This window comes from Labrus mixtus, chromosome 12, assembly GCF_963584025.1.
Source record: "Labrus mixtus chromosome 12, fLabMix1.1, whole genome shotgun sequence".
Lineage (NCBI taxonomy): Eukaryota > Metazoa > Chordata > Actinopteri > Labriformes > Labridae > Labrus > Labrus mixtus.
In genome coordinates, this window is record NC_083623.1 from 7,311,029 (window position 1) to 7,336,728 (window position 25,700).

Below are 25,700 nucleotides of genomic sequence, written 5' to 3' on the forward strand. Positions count from 1 at the left end.
TCTCTAAGAACCACTGAATCCCTAATGGAGCCCATATTAAAATTCCCATTTATACAGCAGAAATAAACATATTTACAGCCTGGTGCAAATACATAAATATCTATCTTTTTTTATTGGCAAAAAATGTGGAGGGGATTGTTGGATACCTCATCCATTTTCAGATAAGACCAAGAGTTTTGCATAATTGAGGGTATGGCTGATTTGAATGAAAGCTTGGCAGGTTGTAGCTGTTTTCCAGGAGGCTACACAGGCTTCACTTCACCTGAATCTGTTACTGACCTTTAACTGTTTTGCATTGTTGGATATGCTAACAAGATGATGACCAGGACAAGCTAGATGGGTGTGTTTCTGCCACCTCTTTGCCTGCTTCTAAATAATTCATTCAGAGAAAGCATTTCTTATTATGGTGACCGCCATTATTGGGCTTCACATCACGCTTCAGAAAACCCACAATTGAGGTCACTTCAACTACATCCATGCGTTCTACTGTATTTCTTTGAAAGCCATTTGGTGATAAACTGCCTCATGATATGTCACTAGAGTCAGGGGGGTAAAAAAGGACTACAAGTTTGAACATATTATAAAAAAAAAAGGCTTGGGGTGTGTTGTTTGAAGTGGCTAATTGTGCTTTCCAGACCACTCAAGGCCAGTCCTTGATTTCTGTTCGAGGGTCTTGGCTGGAGGCCACATCCGCAGCTACTGGCACCACACATCAAAATCTCCAACTACACCAGTCAGTGATTACGTTGCATTGTGGGTAATGTAGCCTGTAGACGCAGGGTTCGAAGAGGAACGTGTTTAATATAAAATATGATATGTCTGTTTCTGCTTCATCAACTTTAAACTGTCCATCAAGAGAACAGCGATGTAATAGGAATGCTGTAGGATGTCATTCATGGAGAACGTGTATGCTACAGAAATCACACATCAGTCCGTACATAAGAGGGTTACTGGTCACTGTAATCATTTCTCTTCAACATACCTTTCATTACAGAAGCCCTAAACAGACTTGAATCTATAAAATGTATTTATCACAAGTCATTTCCTGGTTGTTTTTCTGAAGATATTGACGTATTTATCTCGTATAAACCAGCAGAAAACAAACATAAAAAAGGCTCACCTCTTACCTCATTAGTGTGGGCAATGGCATCATGTCATGCTGCGGCCTGTATCACACTGTTTGTTTTCTAGATCGCCAGAAAACGTTCCTGTTATCACGGGGGGAAAAAAACTAGCTTTGTTATCTCGAGATAATGAGATAAATAAGCAGGCCCGGTTATACCAGGGTGCACCCTCATTAGACGTTTCTGCACCCTCAATTGAATGGGTGCAAAAAAATAACTCATTTTGTTTTTCAGCGATTAGAAATAAAGTCTTCAAATGACAACAGTGTTTACTCCATGATCTGATGGTTATGACAGGTGCACGTGATCTGTCTGTTCACCGGGGACCACATGAGGGACCCATAGCAACTTTAGCTTTATTTCGTTGCTGCTGCTGGTTGCTGTAGCTGCACCCCCTTTTTTTTTCTCACATGCACTCTAAGTCGTTTTGTTCTGGAACCAGGCCTGTAAATAAGTCAAGGTCTGGAGAAAACAACGGGAAATGTCCCGTCATCACATGAAAATGGAGAAAATAAAATGTATTCAATGCAGATCTGCAAAGGGCTTCCAGATATGATGAAGTGATCTCCTCTTTGAAGTAACATGACTCCGATGTAAGAGACTTGGGGACAAAATCTACAGTCCAACCTCTGTGTAAAAAATAAAAAGTTAAAGTCCCACAATCTCGTTATTGTCCAGTTAATCAAGTTTTCTATTTTACTGCCGGAAAGAGAGATTTCATGGGGCAGTTGTTTGACTTGTGTTACATTCCTGTGTTCTTTTTTTAGAGCAAACACTTGGCTGGACAGTAAGGAATCTGTTTTTTAAGCACTTATTTGAACAAGGCCTGTGTGAATTTTGACCCCAGTTTCTTACACAGGAGTCACACTTACAGAGAAAACACAAGATTGAAGGAACGATTACAACCTGTGTGATCATGTGGTAAAAAAAAACAAAAAAACACCAACTCTGAACTTGTCCTTCAAGTCCATGTATTCTTCTTTATTCTATCCCTCTATCCCTCATGTGCACTGTATATAAAGAACACATTGTAGGCATTCACATTTCAAGGTAATTTTAAAGAAAGTATTTCACTGAAACTGTTGGATTTTATACATCACAGACTGTAAATGTTGATTTCTTTGTGTATTTGTAGTGTGCAGTGAATGTTCTCTCTTTTGTTATTATCTTGGCTCTTGCAACCAAAGTTGACGATGTGTTCAGGGGCTAATCTGTGCATTTGAGTTGCATCAGTTTCACAGTTGTAACATGACAGAAGACATTTGAATGGATAACACTTCTCTGTTCATGTCATTTAACTCTAAGAAGAAAAAAAAAACCAACAAGAAACTTGGACACATGGTATTTGAAGCCACTTCTCTCTGATGGACGAGCGCTGCTGTTGTACATTTTTGCACTTTTGTGTCTTTAAAAATGATGTAACGTCAAATGTTATCGCTCGAAAAACTCTGTGCCTTCTGTTTCTGCTCGGAAGGCTAAAAACGCTTTGTGAGTGAACCTGTGCTCGTCGTCTGTCTGTGTGATTCTGTGAAAGTGAGTCAGAGTGTACTGATATTAACGGTGAAATACAAACTCAACATGAACATTTTTAACATCCTATCTGACGACTCCTCATGATTTGTTCCTCGAATATTCTCCTTTCATTCAGAAATCGTGCAAGTTATTCCCCTCGCCCAACACTTGAGTTGTGATCTAAACCTGCCAAACGTACAACAGGTGCTGTGATGAAGTCCTGTGAGATGTAAACCCTTCTTCCAGGGAGGTGTAACTAAGACAGCAGAACACTTAGGAATCAAAAGTGCACCATTTCAAACACAGGCGCTGCTTGTCAACAGGCGAGGCAGGCAACTACTTGGGGCCCCAGACCAGAAGGGGGCCACAGAGGGCAGAACAAATTTAAACTAAAGCAGCGACCAATAATGTGCAAAATCTGCTAAATGACAGTATGAGACCTCCTTAAGGGGGCACCATTTGACAGCATTCACTCTCGTTGCCCTGCACAACGCTGGTTGGAGGCCCCCCCGGATTGATTTTTGCCTTGAGCCCTAACAAACTTTAGAATTGCCACTGTAAGTCAGTTTAGATATTTTGTGAGTATACAAGTATACACAATAGATTTCCACTCAACACCTTTGTCTCCAGATGGACGGAGACAGTGTCTGCATGAACATCACTTCACCTGGTTGTGAGCAATCAAAACCAAATGCATCTTTCTAGCTTGTTTGAATGAAGGATCTTTGAAAAGCCTGATCAGTTTAAACCTTTTCTTTTAGAAGTCATCTCTTTAATCATCTTAAAAACCACTCTGATTTATTAGGTGACACCGTTGGGCGATCCTGATACCCAGAGACTTAAAACCCATTCCCTTTTTTACAGTACACATCAAAGTTGATTCCCTGCCATTGAAGATAAAACCACATGACCCAGCCTTGATCAGCAGATGGAGTTGTCTCTGTTATCATGGAGATGACTCTTGTATGATCTCATCCAAAGCACTGGAAGGACATCTACCTTCTTCTTTTTTTAAAGATTTAGTTTGGGGCTCTTTAATGCGTTTATTGGAGAGACAAGACAGTGACAGAAATCAGAGGCAGAGAGAGTGGGGAAAGACATTCAGGAAAGAGGTTCAGGTTGGTTAGGAACCTGGGACGTCCGCTTGAAGGACTGCGGCATCGCGCACACTTAACCACTAGGCTTCTGCCACCCCCAAGGACATCTATCTTAACTTTAAGGGAAAAATCATTACAACACTGAGGCACACAATGGATTAATTTGAGCCCATCCCATACAAATAAATGATCCTGACATAGTCCTGGTGGGGGGGCAAGTGTGAATGCAAACGGCCCAAATCAATTCATCATGGACTTTTTCCTGCCAGTAAATGTAAAAATCTAACATAAGAGAGAGAGTGGGCGGTGCGATGACGACGTTCAACTTGAGCCGAGTTTCTCTGCTTTACACGCTTCATTGATCACCTAAGAAGCGGTCAGCCTATTGTTTTCCACTGTTTCATTGTATCGCAGAAACATCCTTTTAACATTTTTTTATAGGCGACCCATGAAACAATCACTACTACCGGTACTGAACTTTCCTCCTACTCACTCCCCCTCCCATCTGAGACAGCTGGAAAAACCTAGAGTGGATATAAACTGGGATGGTTTTTGTAAAATGTCATTTATTAGTCACACTTTTCAGCATCTGAGGACATTAATAACAAACACAATATATTAAGACTTGCATATCGATTTCTTACTGTCTGCTTTCTTAAAATCTAACCAAGTATCTCAAAAGCAACCACACAGCTCGCCCCTCCTTTAACCTGCCCGTGATCACCGTTGTAGTTTATACACCGTAGGCACATAATGTACAGTATGTATCTCTTTAACTCAAATGAGAAGGCCATGTGTTCACTCTCAAACAAACAAGATGATCAGAAATAAAAACACAGTCGTTATATACCATTCAATTTATTAATCTAGCCTTTTTTTTTTTTTTTAAATAAGAATGTATCGGTCTTAAAATTCAATGCATCTTCATTCACAGTCATATTACTGATATCCAAAAAAAAAAAAGAACCAAGAAAATCTCTGAATATATTTTCTCTGTCAGGTCAGCAGCAGTGGAAAAAATGTACACCGGAAGGGTTAGAGCAGGAAAATAATTGATGATGAGTAGTAGAACCACATAGAGAAGAAATAGCAAATAAAGGATAACAGCGTTTGCAGGGTTTAAGAGTTTTCTATCACTGCAGTAAGAAAAACATCTCGGGTTTTTTTTTTTTCCATCCTTTCCGACAGCATATTAGAAATCAAGATGTGCTCAAAACATCTATTATTAAAGAAAACTGTACAATAGACCCAGAGGGGGGAGGAGGGGGTGGGGGGGTGGGATGACACTTAAAAATCTTTCTTCCATGGCGTAACCCGAGCTTCATCAGGCAGATGGAGGGGGCACGTGCAGTACTACCTCCTCTTCACAGCCGGCCTGGTGCCCTTGCTGCTGCTGCTCGCCTTGCTGGAGCCCTTGGAGCCGGAGAAGAGCTTGGTCATGAGCTCGGAGACGTCTGGAAGCTCGGGGTTGGGGTTCAGCATGTTCATGGACTGCTCCATTTCCTGGGGAAAAAAAACAACAGCAAGAGAGAAATGAGAACGGCTGCAGAGATGAAGAAATGACGACTGTCGGCAGATTTGTAGAATGATTCAAAAAATAAACATGATGAAGCAGATTTGAACACAAGCTGAAGTCTTGTACGAGTACCGGTGTTACTTTCTTTTAACGACATTACAAACACGCACTTTCCAATACCAATTTAGAAATCCTTACCTCATCAGAATGTATTGAATACAACCAACGACACTGCATGACTAAGTCAGTTTATTTATGAATAAACAGATTTTCTTTACCTTTCTCATCTCTGGGTCGTTGGTGTTGACAACCTTGGGCAGCAGAACGATGATGAGCAGGGGCAGAACCATCATCATAACCTGCAGGAGAAACAAAGACGATCCATTTGAACAAAGGAAACAGAAGAATTCTGTTTTAAACTTACATCAAGTATGATTAAATGTTCTGGCTTTAACAACTGAAAATGTATTTGTACTGGCAAACACCCACTGGAACAATAATTAGCATTTCTAAAATGACTTAAACCATATAAACACGGATTATTCTCTAACGTTTTCAATAATCAAATGCATTGATTTGGCTTGCAGATTAATATTCACTTCTCATTGCAACTGTTTGGGAATCAAGGGCTCAAAGAAAAAACTAAAGGTGAGGTTGGATTCCATTGAGGTAAGGTCATGATATGAACAGTTAGATTGTCACGATGTGGGGCGCAGATGGCCTAGCGTTAGGTCCCGCCCTATGTACGGAGGCTGTAGTCCTCCAAGTGGGCGGCCCGGGTTCAAGTCCAACCTGTGGCTCCTCTCCTGCATCTCACTCCCTACCCTATCTAAACAGAGGCAAAAAGCCCCAAAACAAATCTTAAATCTGACTTTGATACTTTCCAATACAATGTGTTTGAAATGATAAAATCTCAGTTATTTTAATGAAAATACCAAAAAGTTTAGAAGCTTTTTAACGACATCTTCAGTCATGTTTTAACTAATAGCAGCCAGAAGCAAAAGAGAGAGCACGGTTTAAATCACACGAACAGAAATGTTGCCGATGTTTTTGTGCAATTTAGACAGTGTGCAGGAGTTTTCCTTCAACTTTTGTTAACTAAAAAACAAGAAATTGTCCCATACTGAGTGCAGAGAACTTTTTTTTCTTCGTTGCCATGGTATCAAAACAGGTATGGATATTGTTTGATTTTTATTATCAACATCAATCTAAACAAATCAATCAGTCTTGTTGGGTTTTCTCTCTTCCCTCCTCAGGGTATAAATCATAGATAGTCAGCACCATCAGGGCAGCATGTATTTTTCTGTTTTACCATTGGGTTCATGAGGAAGTCTGTCCAGCCCCAGGTTTCTCTCTTCATGAAGTAGCTGTGAGGACCATTGGCTCTGACTTGCAGAGGATACGGCTGACGAATGACTTCAGAAGGCTTGATGTAGTTCACAAGACGAGCCCTGTGAAATGACATGAGGTTTTTTAGGGCTGAAATAGCTTGAAATAAAATGCATTTTACTGTGATGTGTTTTTTATGTGTTATATTGGGAGCTTACCTCATTTTGCCCTTGGATGTGATGTCAACGCGTACTGGTTCAAATCTGTAGTTAGGGCTGACGATTTCCACAACATAGGATCCTGAAGGTACGTCATTCACTGCAAAGCTTCCATCAGTTCTGTAATGAGAGGACAAACAAATGAGGATTTTGTGTTTTCAGCACTGCACTGAAGTGAGGGTTAGGGAGAGAGACGTGTTGGTTGCGCTTTTACGCTGCATGTCACACCTACACATTCACACACTGATGGTAGTGATCGCTATGTAGTATCATCAAAAGTAACTAATCCCATTCACACACCGCCACTGAAGCAGAGGGAGCAATTCAGGGTTCATGCAGTGTCTTGCCCAAGGACACATCGGACATGTTGCTGAGCTGGGGATCGAACCCTCGACCTCTCCGGTGAGAGGTGACGACTCTACCAACTGAGCCACACACACTTCAGGTACACTTTCAAGTAAGATAAAACAATAACATCAGCATGTCAGCTGTATTGTCGGACAGAAGCTTCAAATTAAAGATCAGCCCTACATTAACATGTTTTAAATAACATGCGTTTAATTATTCTCTAGTCTTGCAGGAGTCCTTTAGGAGGATAAAGATTCAATATTGTGAAAACAGAAATATTATAACTGTATAAGATCAAGACATAAACAATCAAACTATTCATTGAGTAACTATCAACTAAAATAAAAGTCTAGATCTGAGTCTTCATCAATCACATTATAATTTATCAACTTAAAAATGAAAACACAGTCTGATAACATAAATAAAAATAGACAAATCAATATCAGATCACATGCATAATTTGAATAAAAATACGTATGAAATGATGCTGCTGCTGCTCATGATGTGTTATGTAGTATTTTCTTTGGATGTGCTACTTGTGCAGAAGTCTGAGTATCTGCAGAAACACAAATCTCATGATGTCTGGTTTGTTTTGGAAACAGATACCAATCGGCCTAGCAGAGTTTATAATCAAATTAACAGCTGGGTACAATGACAATGCATTAATAACTAAATAGCCACCTTGTTGCCCCAGTTGCACCTACAATGTGTAAGCTGCACAGCGCTCAGGAGTCAGGACAAGTCAGGATCTGCCGTCTGCCGAAACCAGCACGGCAGAGCTAATGCTACCTAGCCTGGCTAACAGGCCAGCTAGTTGACGGTGATTTAACGTAGCGGGTGTCTCACCTGACAAATCCCACGTATTCCTCGCCTTCCACTAGGATTCTGGCAGAGGACACCCAGTCTTGCGTTTTAATCCCCGGAACAATCGCTCTGCCCTCGATTTTGAAGCGATCTCCGTTCGGCTGCGTCGATACACCTGCGCCAGGCCCCGTTTCCATGTCGGTGAAACACAACGCCACGACGAGCACAGCCTGCAGAAAAGCCCACAGCAGCGGCAGTCTGTCCCACGGCGACATTTTCCACTGTGTTTCTTAAATTAAAAAAATAATGTCCGACTGTGTTCTCGTCAGCGTGTATTCAAGAGCAGGTCGGCATAGAAGGTGCGGAAGAAGAGTCGGCACATCAGCTGTCTCTCTGCGGAAAATGACGTCACAACGGAAAAAAAAACTTTATTGTACAAACCAATGTTGACACTTCCGGCCGACAACTAGTGTAAACAATTTCAAAGCTATTAATCTAAATTCCAAATATAAATGCTGTTCTATTATGAACGTGATTAATACATGACTGAAGCGATTTATTTTTTAGCTGTTTAAAATGTATACCCATATTTACATTTCCAGGAACCTCTTTTAAAGTTTCACAGATAACTTTTTTTGAAAACGACTTTATTCCAGCTTTACTGTAATGTACGTTTTTTTGTCCCCTTCAACAGTAAAGATTACAGCTTCCGTTTCCAACTTTTTAAAACGCTTTTACTCTGATAAACAGAACATGTTAACTTTTTTCAATCAATAAAGTTAAGATAAAAAACGCAACGAATGAAAAATAAAAACGTTTTAAAACTTGTTTGGCTACTTCAGATGTTTTATTATATTATATTATATCACACTAGTCAATATTGACCTGTGTAATGTTGATCTACTGTGATGTTTTAGTCACTCTGCAGCTGTTATTCACCAAAATGTGACTCAGTATCTTATTCTCTACTCTCCTGACAGATGTAATCGTATCTCTTGTGCAACTGAACAGGATATTCCTATTATACTCTTTTGTTGCATTAATAAACACAATAAAGCATTTAAGAATGCTCACTTGATTTTTATCAAATTTATTTAAAAGAAGATTAAAAGAATCACGTGTTTTTACACATTATACAGACAAATGTCAAATGAAGAGGCAAAATGAAAACAAGAGGGGCTCTAATAACTTAAGACTTGCAGATTCAAGTTCCTGATTCCAGGGGACCCAGGTGCAAAAAACATCAAGACATCGGAGCATTCATAAGATTAACAAGTGCATTTGCATTCAATGGTAGAGAGTGATGTAGTGACAGACAAAGAGCTTGGCACTTCATAGAGCGACGTAACACCTCGTCTCATGGAGGTCCAGTAAATCTGCCCTCCTCACACGACGGTCCACTTCAATGTGAAGCAGTCATTTGCTGTGTTCGTTTCCTCCTCCTTCTTCTTTTTGCAGAAAGGATCTCTCAGCCCTCCTTAAGAGTCTCATGCTCAAACTGAGGGGGGGGGGGAATGTAAATTCTCGAGTTCAGTCTCATTAAGAGGTTTAAGCGGCAACCAGCCCATTTTCTGTGGAATCATTATCAGTTGAAAACACAGCCATGATCCGGCAGTAGTGGTCACATCCTCAGAGTGCTGCACTGACGACTGTCAGGGCAGCTGCGAAAGATAAGCCTCGACGGCCTGCAACATGAAGCGGAGATAACACATCAGTGGTTTTCACAGCCAGTTAAAGAGTTAAACAGTCTTTAAAGGAAATCTTTGTTTAGTCGTTTTCAGAACACCAAAGAATACACATTATGAAAAATGCATCAGAACAAAAAATTAACACATTTATGGATACACAGCACAAATTACATAATTCCTGTTTAGCTCTTTGTTCTTCCATTCTCTAACTATTAAATATGTTAGTTACTAATGTGTTTCAACTTGCTTTGTGGTTTCAGAGTCATACTTGGATTCTTGTTGACTTTGAAACAGGATGTGACGATGGAAAAGGGAGCCACAGTCCCAATACAAACGCTCGACTCACACATCACAAATGCTCAAGCTAGTACAAGTGTGGTGGATTTTTTTATTTGATTTCTTTAGGAAGGGAGTGGTTGGCTTTGTCCACCATAAACCAACAGAGGGTAGGAAACAAACAGAAGGAGCACCTGAACTAAGTTGTGCTTGAGTAAAGAAAATACAACAAGCACTTTTCTCTTCACGAGCGACCCACACAAAGATGTGACTAATCTTCATTGTGAAGTTCAGATTAATTCTATTTGTAAACTATCATCTGTAACTTTTCAAGTCCTGACAAATCTTTTACATCAACAGCATCAAATCCCTGATTAATCCCTGGAATAATAACAGCCATTCTGACCTTGGCCAGTTCGCCTGTAGATCCTGGAACCAAACATAACCGGGCTCCTTCCTTCCACAGGTCCTTTAGCCGCTGCTTCATGACTTCAATATTCCTGAAAGACACACAGGGTATTTACTATTTCAAATATGCTGTAAGTGCACAGAGGAACAAGCAGTTAGTGGCTGTAGCAATCACATCTTTGACCTCTAAACATTGTGTTGGCAGCTCTTTAAATGTTTCAAATATGCTCATTAGAGGTATTTCCAGTAGAGTATTGGACTAAAATTGGCATGGAAGAAAATATCTGACTATCTGAGGACACATTTGAAGATACATGTAGCTACTTTTTCCTGCCACAGAGATGATCAGGTTGTGTTTAAACGGCCCACCTGTCTTCTGAACAACTGTCCCGCAGTCTTTTCTCATTCTTAGAAAGTTCTGGCCACCATTTCCTGATGACGGATTGAACCCAGTGTAAACCCACCGTTATGTGTCTGTAGAGAGAAGATGAAGGAGAAGAGTGTCATAACATTTCTTTAGATATTTCTAACAGCATTTGGTCTCCAAGTTAATAAACACGTGTAATTTCTCTTCCAATAGTCTTCAGCAAGTTAGAGAATCTGACCTTCTTTAACTCGGCACAGGGAAACGGATCATTAAGCATGTGTGCAATGCCACAGTGACACTTACTCTTCGTATTTACTGGCGAGAATCACTTTCACTAGGGGCATGAGGTCGACGCAGCAACCAAGTGACAAACATGGTGCTTCAGTTTGAAGGCTGATGAGAAACAAGAAAAAAAATAAATCAAAAACAAGATCAGAGAGAGAGAAAATGAGACGATGTTCAAAAACAGAGGGAGGAGAGAGGCTTTTTATGAATTTGGGACTTTGCTCTTTATCGTGTTCAAGTTGAGCAACTTCTCGCCTGACTTAGCAGACTGTGCGGGTCAAATGAAATTCATTGAACTGCTGTTATTTTGGATTTTGGGGGGGGGGGGGGAAGTGCCACAAAATAAGTTTGAAGATTTTGATGCTTTAGAGCCAAAACAACTAATAGCTTGGCTACGTCTGATGAATTAGAAATACCATTGATGATTAGTTGTAAGTTCTTAAGAAAAAGGGCAAAAGGCTGCAGCTTCTCAAAGGAGAGACGTTTCTTTTTACTCTGTTTATTCGTTGATGTGAATGAATATATTTACGTTTTAACTGTAGGTCAGCAACAAGAAGTAACTTCAATATTTCATCTCTGATCTGAAAGATCTGTGCTGTCATTTTTTGCTTCTTTTTGACATATTACAAGGAGGAAACTAACTAATGGATTAGTAGGAAATAAAAATCCTTAGTAGGTTCCTAATGACACCATAAGATGCCGGTCTGCAGAATCAGGTCTATTTTATTTAACAGATAAGACTCACTTGTTTGTTAAGACAGGTAAGCAGTCAAGCAGCACCGCTGTGTCTTGAATTCTGTAAAAACATAAATGATTAAAGATGAAGCATCTCCCTGAATTGAAGAGTGAGTACAATCTGCTGAAATTAAGTATGATCTGTCAATGTTTTACCTTATAAGGTAGGCCACTAACTCACTAGCGTTTCTTCGCCATAGTGTTTGGGCCACTTTTAGTCGCAGATTCCTTCCGAAAAGGACTTGAGTCATAGCTTCATGGTCCTTTGTCAGCTGTACGGAAAATACAAAGGAAAGTAGGTTTGCAAGTTCTACCCAAGAAAGACAGATGAATTATAATTTTTAACCCAAACAGAGCAACAACGTGTTTTTTTGTTTACTGCGACTCTGACCTCGGTGAATTCGCCGTACTTGGAGCTGGCCCCTGCCATCTTGGAGGCCTCTGCAGAGTTCACAGGGAGCCCGCAGTTGTCATTGTAGTGCATGCCCCGCACGTCTTCGGAGCACGTCAGCTCATTTTCTTTGTTGGCCATGCCGCGGTCACGGACACAGCCTACATCGGAGGTTTTGCGGCGCAGCTTCAAGCCCACCTCCACCGCTGGACAACCCTTCCTCTTGAAAGACGACAATCGCTTTGCTTTGCCCGGGCTGTGTGATGCGTACTCCACTTGGAATCTGCGGGGGAAAAAAAAGCAAGTGGACCGTAAACAGAGCAGAGTCAAATTAAACACCGTCAAGGGCATAGACATGGTGATAATGGGTATGGAGAGGTGCCTTAAGGATCCAGTGACTGAGATGGATGATCTGCGGGGACACAGATAGTGAGGGTGAGTGATCAAAATGAGATTTAATCACACTCACCTTTCTTTATCTAATTCTTCCTTATTTACAATATCCACCTAAAACAAAAGGATAGGGGATGAGGCCACTATTACCATGTCTACTACTACTACAACACCACTTCACAGTCACCATACTCTAACACACACCTGAGCTGTTATTTACACAATAAGAGCTGGTATTTGCGCTTGTACCTGCTTCATGTTCTTTGCAGCAGACGGATGCAGGCAGGACCACAGAAAGCCATTGGACTTATACTGGTTAACCTCAAAGACTTCCCGTAGCCGGACATGCTTCCCAGTTCATGCTTCCCCCCCCAGCTCACCTTTTTAACACGGGACCCTGCAGGACGAACAAGTGCACAGTCAGTGTTACTACAGGTACTTCAGGAGATGTGGAGGTGTTACTGTCAAGCCTAGCTACAGGTTGGCTTGATGCACAAGTTGTAGCATGTGCAGAAGCAACAACAAAAAAAAAAAACATTCAAATGAAATAAACAAAAACATTTGAGGTTAAGAGGCGTTGGCTTTTTTGGCTGAACCGCAGGAGCATTAGCTGAGTTTGCCGAGGAGCACCAGAAGTCACTTGAAAGAGGATTAAAACTAACCTAATATGTCTCCTCTTCTTGTTACAAATGATGACAACCCCTTCGTCAAAAGTCAACTAATGAAAACACGAACATGAAGACGGTCCCGTTAGCTTTAAGTGCTAACTATGAAGGATACACGGAGACGTTCAAAGTATCCGGCCCGCCAGCTAAGCTAAGCTAACTGGCTACCTAGTTAGCTTTCAGCAACTCTGTGGACATTATGGCTCCATTAAAAACAGTAGTTGACGCATTACTTTTACTTTTATCGAACAGTTAAGTTAAGTACAGACCGATTCATTTTTCGGGAGAGTCTCTCGAGGTCACCTGCAGGCGTGTAAATCCGAAACGTGAAAAACTGGTTGAACTCTGCAGCTACAACTCTGTGTTAGCGTTTCACAGTTGGACCATTCAAATGATACACCGCCCGGTGTGTGTGTGTGTGTGTGTGAGGATTGTGGGATTGATTTTGGCAGCCAGAAAAGTGGAGATTTAGCGACGACTGCTGGACATTACGAGTTATATTAAAGTCCTGGTGGACCATGGCGCCACCTAGTGTCATGTAACCTGTAATGCAGAAAGAAATGCATCGCTCTTTGCTTATCCAGCAACTAGGCTTCTTACTGGTTGTAACAGACGACATCACATTACTCCAATTTTAGCTTCATTACATTCTTCTTTGGATTTTATTGGCAGCTGGCATCCAAAAAGTTGCATCACTGCCATCTGCTGGATTTAATTATTACTCACACTCCTAAATCCTCCTCAATAAACCTGTTCTCAAGAGATATTTAAACAAGCGTCTTCGTCCTCTCCCCACACTCCAGAATACTTTTGAAATCTCTTCTTACGAGTCCCTCTCTCTCTCCATTTCTGACATCATGTTATGTCTATGTGCTACATACTTTCTACATTTAATAACGCCACGTTCGCTTCATTACATTGGCTTCCTGCACGTTTCAGAATCGATTTTAAGATTTGACTCATTGCTTTTAAAGAACGGACGGGGCTCGCTCCAAGCTATATAACAGAGCGGCTGACACCATGTGAGCCAGCCCGCAGTCTTAGATCCTCAGGTGGGGGCCTCCTGGTCGTTCCAAAGTCGAGACTTAAAACTAAAGGTGACCGGGCCTTTTCAGTCGGGGGGCCCCTCGACTTTGGAACGACCTCCCTGAGGAGCTAAAACTCGCAGATTCCCTCAATTCTTTTAAATCCCTTCTTAAAACGTTCTTTTACAGACTTGCTTTTATGTGATGTCGTCTTCTTAATGTCTTTTCTTACTGGTTTTACTATTTTTATCTTCTTACTGTTCTTTTATTGATGCTCTTATCTCGTATTTATGCTCATATCTTAATCTCCTCTTGTGTTTTAACTTGGTAATTTCTTATCTTACTTACTTTGTCTATTTATGTTTCATATTTATATTTACTTTTTATTTTTATTAATATTATAGTTTGGGTTTTTTGATCCTTTAACCACTTGTTTCTATTTCTTTTCCTGCTCTTACCTTCTTATTGCTGTTATCTTTTTATTTATTTTATCAGCTCTTTTAGTTTCTTACATCTTTTTAAATCTTTGCTTCCTCTTGGTCTCAGCTCGTGTTGTTGGGTTCTTGTGTTTCCTGGGTTCTTATAATGGTTCTTGTGATGGTCGGGTTATATATGTCTGTTGGGTATCGTGCACTTTGGGTTCTTTTCTGTTGAATTGTATTTAATTATTTTTAGTATTTTGCATCTGTTGTTTATGTTCTTCTGTGTTTGGTTTCTTGTTTTTGCTGTTTGTCAAAGCACTTTGTTAACCTGTGTTTTTAAAAGGTGCTATATAAATAAAGTTATTATTATTATTATTATTATTATTATTATTTTACATTTATGAAAGCTGTCTGCACACACACATGTGCAAGAAGAAACCAGATGTTTTTCTTATGGGAAAGCATAGACTGTCAATGAGGGAAAGCAGCAACAGGCTACCACAGTACAATTTGATTTGATTCAATTTGATTCACATGTTTTGATTTGATGTGTAATGTCATTTTCACAGTCACAGGACAGTAATATAATAATAATATCATAAAGTTTATTTATAAAGCACTTATCAAAACCCAAGTGCTTTACAGAAAAAAGAAAAAATCCCAACTGTCAAATACACAACAATAAAATCCTATTAAAAGCATGAAAAATAAAACAACAGCGCAGCAATCATCCAATTAACAGAGAGAAGGGAAACAACCGAGACAAAGAGTGGCTAAAGTTAACAGTAAAACAATTAAAACATCCTGGATGAAACAAGGATTATAAGAAGGCCTTACGATAAAAATGTGTTTTTAAAAGAAGATACTGATGTAGCTAGTCTGAGATCCTCAGGCAGGTCGTTCCACAGCCGAGCTACAAATGCTCGATCTCCTTTAGTTTTCAAGTTTGAGGTGTGAACAGTAAGGAGGTTCCTGCCTGAGGGATCTCAGGTTACGCACTGGCTGGTAAGGGGACAGCAGTTCAGAAATATATTCTGGGGCCAGACCGTGAAGTGCTTTAAAAGTAAGAAGTAAAACCTTAAAATCAATCCTAAAAGAAATGGGTAGCCAGTGTAAGGTCATTAAAACAGGAGTAGGCCTACAGGTAGGTTACATTGCAATGTTTGTGCATCTGTCCTTGAGTCAGCTCTGCAAAAGAGTGAAAATATAATAACAGAAGAGTAATATAAAAGATGTCAGAGCAGAACAATAATTAAAATTGTAATTACAAATACACAATAAATTTACAATGTAACGTATCGTTTTTTAATGATAAAATGAGACGCTACAATAAAGTTAAAAGATGTTTTCTTGTCCTGAGTATAATCCATGCATTATTACTTGTATTGAGTACCGTTAATAGAAGAAAAGTACCCTCAGAGTACCCCGTTAGTGGTCAATGGTCAATTTGGGTAAATTGTAATATTTGTATCCTACACGTAACCTTTAGCCTTTGTTTTACATGTATTTGTTTAAACGTTGGTTGGCCCTGAAACCAAGATCATACATCTTTTATAGTCAGAAAAAACAAACAAACAAACAAACAAATTCATGACACATACTCGTGAAATAAACGACCTGGCTTTATTTCCAGGTGTTTCAGGAAAGGTAAGCAAAACTAGATCTACACCAAAGTTAATCCATCCATCCATCCATCCATTATATTGTCCGCTTTCTCCCCGTTTGGGGTCACGGGGATCTGGAGCTGATCCCAGCTGTCATTGGGCGAGAGACGGGGTTACACCCTGGACTGTTCGTCAGTCAATCACAGGGCTCAAAGAGAGACAGACAACCAGTCAAATTAATTAGAAAAATTCTAATTCTGATAATTAAATGTACTGTATGGGATAATTTTTTTTACATCCTTGAGTCATCCTTGTTGGTAAAATCCAAAAGAAATGGGATGTACTCTCCTTTTCTCCCAAATTATTCTTCTCTCACAGTTTTCCTCCTGAACACTTGTGAATGTGCAGGACTCACTGGAGAGAATTAATAAAGAATCTTTAAAAACCAAAATGAAAACTTTTGGCTGCTTTTAAAGCCAGGTAAGACTTACGGTTCAGAGCTGTAGTGTGATGTCTATGTTTGATATGAAATCAAACAAAAATAATTAACGGTTGAAATTCAAAGGTTTGCTGCAAAAGCGTTTCAGCACCAGCCACCTTCTCGTCTTTGACCTTTTCTATTGAAAGATGTTCTGGGAATAAAATGGCTGCACTTAAAGCCCTGACAACCTTATTTTATCCTTTATTTCATATTTCCTTATAAGCCAGCAGGAGCCCTGAATGACAGCTTTGCCTTAATAAAAAAAATGCTTACTTGCTAATAATCTTGACCTTCATGACCCTCTTGTTGAAGAATGTTCTGACTGAAAATGTGTATAAAATGAATATAAAAGAAGGCTGAAAAGAAAGAATGGGATGGAGAGTTTTGAATTATTTATGTAAGAAAGTGACCCTGCGCTTTGGCACTTGGAAAGTCTAAAGGCAGCATGAAAGAAAAGGGTGGAGGTGACAGGCTAACAGACTGTTTATAAAAGATAGAATATGAGTTTTTAATGCTTGGTCTTTATCAGAAGCTTTGAAATATATAAAGACTTAGTTCTAGGTTGGCCTAAGTTCACCTGTCTTTACAACTCCAGAGCTGCATGTTTATTGTTTATTTAAGAATTTCTGTTGTTTACAGTTCTGTTCCCCCACAGGGCTTATTCATATAACCGTCTCACAATTGAATGATCTGCTCCTGTGGTTGTAAAAAATAACACCTTGAGCAATTTTCCTTAAAACGGGAAACAGATTTTCTGTTGTGTTTGGTTTTAAACTGTTCAAAATCAATTAAATTCAAAATTCTTGTGTTTCTTGCAGCAGCCTCAATAAACACCCAGGATAACGTGGACCTGAACACACAGGAGTTTCTGTATATTAGTGTGTTATTAAAAAGGAGACGATGTATGTGGAATATTTTCTTCGATGCAGTATTACAGGTTAGAAAGCTTCCTCTTTTTTTGGGGGGGGGAGGGGGGTTGTTGGGGCGACAGTAGGACTTGATTTGGGAACCGGAGGGTCACCGGCTCCAGTCGCAGTGCGGACCATGTCTGGAAATTGGTCTAGTTGCTAAAGAGGTGCCAGTTCACTTATTGAGCCCTGCCGAGGTGCCCTTGAGCAAGGCACCGAACCGTGGGCAGCCCCCTCACTCTTTATTAGTGCATTATCATTGGATCCTGTTTGTGCATGTGTGTGTATTTAATTTCAGCCTATGTGTGTGTTGCATTTTCAACAACAGAGTGTAAATTATATTTTCTTCTTCTTTCTTTTTGTAAGTACGTTTTTACAACTCAACCACTGAATAAGCTAGAGACATACAACCTTTTTTTATAAGCACATAGGTTAATTGTTTGAGATCTTTGAATTTGAACACAAAGAACAACTGAAAGGCATACACTCATTTTTGCTTGAATTATTATTATTATTTATATAAATGAATATTCATGAAGATCAGTAACTGGTCAAGCCTTGAGATCAGTGAACTCTTCAACGCAGGGCCTGGAGCACGGTTTAAATTGAGGATGAATGATGGCGGCTCAGAGACTACAAATATGTTTCTAAAAAAGACATTTCCAGTCTGCTCTAGGCAGATTTTTGTTTTGGAAATATTTAGAAAGGTCTATTTAGAGCACCTGTCAGGACCTCCTTTGTTGACTTCACGCCACTCTTCCTCTCAAAATGGATTAGGAGAAGATTCTCCTCGTGCAAACGATGCTGAAATGTATATGCCAAACGTCAGGCTTTAAGGGAACAGACACACACGTGTGGAGAAGATTATTTTAGAAGGCTACTCATTCAGATGTTGATAGGTGATCAATAAAAAGTTAGTTTCTGCCACTTTCTACCCCTGATTGATTACAATGATCTTCTGCATGCGTCTTCTCACTGAACTTAAATCTTTGGATACTGTATACCATTGGTTCTCAACTGATCTCATCTCAGGACCCATCACCATGAACTCCTGCATGAAAAATCACGACTCAGAGTTCTGATATTTTTCAAACAATCAGATTTACAAAATGAAAAAATGTCGACAGAACAAAGAAAAACAATCAACAAACATGTTAAAAAAGCACCTTGTTGACTTTTTGAGAGGCACATAATCGCGACCCCCTGAAAACAGCTTAGCGACCCACTTTTGGGTCCTGACCCACCAGTTGAGAACCACTGCTGTATACCATGGAGGTTCATTGAGGTTCATATAACACATTTGAGGGCTCTAACTCATCATTGTACTCTGTGTGGTTGTGTTGACTGGCCTGCTTTGACCATTCATAGACAAAATCATCAGCTTGTCCTTATCTACAGACTATGATTAATCTGATTCTCTCATGTGTAAGTTAACCCATGTGAAAAGTTCTGGAAGTCACGATCTTTGCTCTGCGACCCATCACAAAACTTATTGTTGTTATGTGTCTCTAAAGTGCATCTTGAAACGGAGAAAAGGAGTTTCAGGGGTTTTTGGAATCTCATGTCTGAGGGCAGAGGCGCTGCTCAACAGGAAAGACAGGCAACTGCTTGGGGCCCCAGGCCAGTAGGGGGCCCCCAAGGGCTGATAGACTTAAAACCACAGCAGTGACTCAACAATGTTTTGCAATGACAGTAGGAAACCCCCTTAAAGGGGCCTCATTTTACTGTACTCACTCATATTATATAGTATGTGACTGAATGATGCGTGTCTTGCCCTAAATATGGACGAGAGACATTTTAATAACATAACCTCTGCTTAAAAAAACATTGTTGGTGGTTGTATGATATTTCTAACATGATGAGGATGAATTCTTTTTGGAGGGGCCCCCTGTGAATTTTTTGTCTCGGGCCCCAACAGACTACAAAATCGCCACTGTCTGAGGGAGCAGGTCTCTTTAAATCTTTAGGTACTTTTATAGTAGATTTAAGGAGATTGGAGCGAGGTGGGTCGGGTCGTAGACACTTTGACCGATGACTCTCCTGGCCAGGTCACTTTGGTAAATGAGATTCTTTATCTCAATGAGGTTCTCCTGGTTAAATACATTTAAAAACAAAAAACAAAAACTACAACATTATGATCCAAAGAGCACGAAATTATGATACCAAAATAGTAGAATAAAGTATTTTTTATTCCATGCAGAAACTGCATGCAGGGCAGAGCAAACACAGCCCCTGATGAAGACCTCTGGTGGAAATGTTGAGATTGTGATGGAATAAAAACTTTTTGTGGCATTTGAGCAAAGTGTGTCATATATAAATGTGCATGATGGCAACTGCCATTGATGTGCTTCAAAGCCGGCAGCTAGTTTAGCTTAGCTCATTTTAGCTAACTCTCGGTTTAGAAATAGTCGTTCATGTAAGCCCCGTAAAAAAAGTGTACTTTTTACTCAAGTTTCAATATGTTAAAGACAAATATTCCTTTAAGGTTGGGTTTGTTATCTTTGTTTAGAGGCAGTCAAGATGTTTCTCTTTGTTTCTGGTCTGTGTGCTAAACTAATCTTTTAAGATTTACTGGTCTTGGTGCAGATATTCTCAACCTCTCATGATGGAGAAATACCCCCAACATGTATGAGTTTTTAAGAGGAGGATAGCCTAAAGTTTCCTTGCTCATTTTATCTTAAATAAAGTTCTTAATGAGTTAATGTTCCCTCTCGCCAAAGATGGCTGCTGTAGCCTACATCCATGATCCAGCACTTTGTCTTTGAAGATCAGTTCCATGCTATCTTTGATTTCACGAGGCTGAGCGAGTGGTTCTGGCTGCTGTTTTCTTTCCTGAAAGGAGGAAACGTTCCTGGCTCAATTTAGACAAGAGTTAAACTCTTAGCGGAACACGTTAATGCCAAAACATACAACGCAACTCTTGAGTGATCGCCTTCATCACTTCATAGTGAAGCTTTTCTATCCTGCATGGAAGTGGAATCTCATCAGATTGTCAGTGGATGAAAATGAAAACAATGATATTCACACACTGTGGCTGGAGCTGTCACCACCTCTCAACTCAGATCAGCAACCTGGCGTGTCAATGGAAACAGCATGCTCAATAATTACAAATAAAACACTGAAAATAGAGATTTCCAGAAGAGAATATTAGTGTTAATACATCTGGGAATATTTTAGAGTTCTCGCCAAGGCGCGGTGAAGGCGCTCATTGTGCTCCAACACCATAATGAAAGAATGAATGTTCCTTTATTTTGGCACTTACCTGTAATAACTATTGTTCAAAATCATGGCTGCATCTTTCCCCAGACAGCCACAAAAATGAAAATGCCTGCTTTTTCTTTATCGTGTCCAAGAAAATGCGGGAAGCAGCACGTACCAAAGCAAACATGGCAGTTCCTGGAGAGCGAAATGAAAGTAATTGAAATTAAAGTGATCCTGCTGTTGGTGTCTGAACAACATCCAAACCAAATGTTCCAGTCAGAAGCATGATTAGATTCATTCTGGTAAATATTTGGTGAATTATGTTGCATAGTGGCATGCTGTGAATAACTCAAAGAAAAAAACAGATATTACCAGCAAGTTACATAATATTCAGACAGTTTAGTGAAGCTATAAAAATAAGCAAGACGGAGGGTCTACGACCATGCTCGTCACTCTGAGGCATTTATTATGCATAAAGAATTTCATTTTTAGCTTAATACAGAAAAACCCGAATACTATTATGCTAATTCTAAGCAGGTACAGTGCAGACTCTGCTCACCAGTGTGTCACCATCATAAACTGTAGGCTCAGTGGAGGCACTCATTGGTAACTGAAGCCGACTTTATTAGTCCATCGATGGCGGTCGCCATATCGAAAATGCTGTCTCAAACTAGCTTTCAGTCAACCTTGTAACAGGCCATACTTCCTGACAACCAGGTGAAGCGTGCCCACTTGCAGCTAAGTCAGCCACACCCCTTATTATGCATTATGCTTATGTTTACTAGAGAGCTGTGAGCACATGGTGGAACTGAGACAAAAGGGAGTTCATTTCGTTTCGCATCGACTTTTGCATGTTGTGATCATGAGTCACAGCATTTGACAAATTCATTTTTTATATATTTTTTGGTGGCTTTTTTTCTGAGCGAAAGGAGATAGGATATCAGGGAGAGAGAGAATGGGGAACGAGATGCGTGAAAGGAGCTTGAGGTTCGATTTGAACCTGTGCTGCCTGCTTTTGCTTTTAGTACATTGGACGGGCGCTAGTCCAGCGGCCCCTGACAAACTGAAGTTCTGAACTGATATTTGCTCCAGATAATAAAGATGAGAGATCATCAAAGTTATTTTGCATCCATGGAATTTAAGGTATTGCCTGTGAGAAACCAACAAGACCAGCACACTTCAGAGATCATTGCTTTTTAATGTTTACTGTACTTAGATTGACTTGTTTGGTAGTTCACTTTAAGCAGTATTGTGACTTCTATCTGTTACTTAATCTTAGTATAAGTTACGAACTTAAGAGGTACTTCAACAATTTTGTGATCTGCTTCCATAAAGGGACGACTTTACATGTTTTAAAAAAGGACAGACGTGGTCAACATATCTTAATTTTTAGCATTTATAGAGTGCGTCAAATTAACATAAAAAACTGTGTCCTTCACTTCCCAAAATGCTACTTAAAGGCTTTATATGTGATTTTTTTGATCCAGCAGATGTCGCCCTTGAGCTCCAGCATGAAACCAAAACAACTCGCGGTGCATTGTTGTGTTAGCATGCTAATACTCGTATCTTCACACTGCATGTAAATTTACCCGAAATGACTGCGATCTAGAAACGCAGTTCAGCAGTGAGTACAGTATGTTATTCTTCTTTTCTCTAGTCCCTCAATTAAACAACTTTTATACACGAGGGGAGGAGTCAGCCGTCGTCCCGGCGATGTCAACAAACAGAAAATATGATGTGGAAAACTCTGAAAACATCACAGACAGTGGGACTCGGGTGTTACACCCATTGTAGACAGTCATGACTCTCAGAGTTATTTTCAGAGGATATACTTATAGGCATATAAAGCCTTAAACTGTTTATTTAATTGGACCTTTTTGTTCATTATAATAGCCTTTTGAACACAGAGCATAGATGTGGTTGTTAATTGTTTAAACTTTGAATTTCTTTCTTGAATTCAGTGGCAGGTTTACATCAGGTTGGCGATACAGCAATAACCAATTTATGACTTTACATTTTATGGACTTCATCCAAGTCACAAGACAAACAAATAAACTACAACTAATAACATCAATGTTTAATAATTTGTTAATGCCTGAAATAATATATCTACACATCTCATGTTTAATGTCATTTAAGGTGATGGCTCAAAAGTCAATGCACATATTTCCTTCTGTCCCATTCCTAACATTTATCCCACATGAAACAGGCTGTAATAAAAGAGCCTATATATTGCATTAGACGTACAGGTGGTCATTATATTGTATTCGGCTCTTGTGTACTTCTCAGCGTCGGTTCAGCAACATGAAACAGCAGGGCACGCTCCTCAGCACATGTTAGTCATTACAGAGTGCATCGTTTAGCTCGGAAACAAATTAGCATACAGATGTTTTGGCTTGGAAACTAGACTGATTCAATTACTGTAACTGAGTAATATAATTTCAGTTCAACCCAAAGCGAGGTAGAGAGACATGCCTTCTGTGTTGAAGAGGATAAAAATATTATGTAAGAGCAAAAGAAGATAAGATTCTACAACCACAGGTACATTTAAATATAGTCAAAAGACTTGTCGTACTTTATGGTCCATTTATTTATGCTTCATTGCAAATAATGGCAAAATGTACGTCTTTACTAATAACTCAGATCTTATTTAAATCTACTAAGTGAGTAATGATTATCAAACCAAGCTGCATTAATTCTGTTCCCGTGGTCTTGTTTTTAACGTGTTCATGTTTCCAAAAACACAAGTAAAACATGATCCTCTAAAAGTGATTTTCTCGGACAAAAGCAAAACCACCCACAAAGTCTGTAAGAGTATTAGCAGATTTACATTAGAGAGGAAGGATTTAGACTATATGACAAGGTTTCCTGCAGATGAAGTGCTTGTAAGAGTCGGCGGGTGTTAAAAAATTAATCTGGAGCTGGAGAAAATTCTCTTTCTGTTCATGAAAGGATAAGTCGCTCGCAGCAGGAAGTGCTTATTGCCAAGGAGCAGCATGACTTGTAACCACTGAATCCTTTTTTTTTTTTGGGGGGGGGGGGGGGGGGGGGGGGGGGTTGCGGTGAATGCAGCTGTGTTGTTCAGCCAGAAAGATCTGTAGAAAGTCTAATTCTAAGTCTAATTGATGAAATTAAGCCAATTTCATGGCTTCATTTCAATCCAGCCTAAAAGCCAGTCCGACTCTTAGGGGGGTCTGGCGTGGAAATCAAGAGCTCTTGCCAACACCCCAGCAAACAACATGCCTCATAAACACAATCATCATAGAAGTGTGAAAATCTGACCTTTGATAGAATATTGATTATGAACTCGTTTGAGTGGAAATTAGCTGAAATTAAAATTGTTCAATTCATTAGTCAAATTAGCTCTTTAAATGTAGTATAATGGAGTTATACTACAGACTTTTTCAGTCCACGCCGCACGCTCCAGAGCTGATCGTGCTTGCAGCATGCAGGCTTCATCTTTTCTGCTGCAAGCATGCTTTAAGCTGAATAAGGCAGATCAACCCGGAACAGGAATTAAGATAAAGGAACGCATCCAGCATCCAGCATCCAGCATCCAGTCAATTTCTAAATTAAACAGAATATACGGACTCCCGATCGCATATCCTTTCACTTTATTGACATTATGTCAAACAGGCACTAAATGAACTGCAAATGAACCTCGGAAAGGCAATGTAACATGTTGTTTGCACATTGTTCTCTTTATTCCTGCCTGATCTTGTAATTCTCCTATGGTCTGGTGAACCCACGAGTCCAGCTGCTCATGGCTGGGCTCCGCTGTGCTTACGTTTCAGAAACTGACCCGGTGTGGTAGGGTGCACGCAGTAGGCTAAGACAGAGCAAAACCATGGTGGAGTCGGACAGCTGCGCGCACAGATCCTTTGGAAACCGCCACTTAGTTAGGCAATTCTGATTAGTCCAGTTTGTGAGTTCATAGCCTAATACCGCTGCACTACCTTTTATTTTGTGTTCATCAACAAGCTAAGCCGAGACAGCTAACCTGTTAAACAAAACTTGCAACGCATCAGTATTTTAACGTCTTGCATATTAGCATGCTAACCTTAGCAATTAACTCAAAGCCCTTGAGTACACAGAGCTGCTATACAAAAACATGAAGACTCATATTCTTTTGTTGTTGGTTCAGGAAACATATCAAAATGCCATTCAATTATTTAGTAACAATTTTGTGTGATTTATTAATGAGCAGTGTATTCATGCACAAGTAAGGTCCTTCCTCTACAGCCAAATTTTATGACCTGAAGCCAACTTCACAGAGTGTGAAACAGTGGAAGCCAATAACAATTTGAAGCACAAAGCTCCTTCCTTTGGGGCCGCCAACAAACAAGCAAACTAATCTGCTTCTTTTGTTTATCAGAGAGCGAGTGGACACGGTCCTGAACTTGCTAATACAAATCAACTTTGCTCCCTAATCTGTCGTTTCCTGTCCCCAATGCCCCTAGTCCTCCATAAAAGCCCTCAGATAAGGTGGGGGGGAAAAAGTCTCTGGCCTGTTGCCCTTGAATTTACTTGTAGCCACTAGAGCTTAATGTGGCTAATTGTGTTGACATTATGTAAGACTGTTTTGAGAGGTGCTTCACACACACAGCGACTCTGTTCTCCGAGACGCTCACCGTCACGATGAATGATTCTGGGTCCTCGTCCACAGACCGCAAAGCAAATAAAATCAAAGGGATGGCAGAGATCTCAGGAAGGGAGAGGTGGCAGCGAATGTGAGCATTCCTGTTAAATGATTCAGGGACAGATGCCCGGGATTTCTCAAACCAAGCAAGTGTTTCAAACTCATCAGTCCTGAGGTTAAGTTCCCTGGGGAAAAAGCTTTCATACCAGTAAAATGGAACCTCTGTCGAAGTCTGTATTTGCATCATCCTCTACAGATCCTTTC

At 40.0% G+C, this 25,700-nt stretch overlaps 2 protein-coding genes across 2 annotated transcripts; both read right to left on the minus strand.

The window, feature by feature from the left end:
* Positions 1-4,282: 4,282 nt before the first annotated feature.
* On the minus strand, positions 4,283-8,347 carry emc7b (ER membrane protein complex subunit 7b). Its single transcript, XM_061051735.1, has 5 exons — positions 7,991-8,347; positions 6,797-6,916; positions 6,562-6,700; positions 5,528-5,608; positions 4,283-5,236 (listed from the first exon to the last, which is right to left on the minus strand). Exons 1-5 carry the CDS (start codon positions 8,221-8,223, stop codon positions 5,087-5,089), a joined length of 723 nt encoding a protein of 240 aa, XP_060907718.1. The 5' UTR covers positions 8,224-8,347; the 3' UTR covers positions 4,283-5,086.
* Positions 8,348-9,022: 675 nt separating this feature from the next.
* On the minus strand, positions 9,023-13,568 carry katnbl1 (katanin p80 subunit B-like 1). Its single transcript, XM_061051736.1, has 10 exons — positions 13,426-13,568; positions 12,741-12,888; positions 12,568-12,605; positions 12,099-12,381; positions 11,864-11,979; positions 11,718-11,768; positions 10,991-11,080; positions 10,690-10,794; positions 10,319-10,412; positions 9,023-9,633 (listed from the first exon to the last, which is right to left on the minus strand). Exons 2-10 carry the CDS (start codon positions 12,747-12,749, stop codon positions 9,601-9,603), a joined length of 819 nt encoding a protein of 272 aa, XP_060907719.1. The 5' UTR covers positions 12,750-12,888; positions 13,426-13,568; the 3' UTR covers positions 9,023-9,600.
* Positions 13,569-25,700: the final 12,132 nt, after the last annotated feature.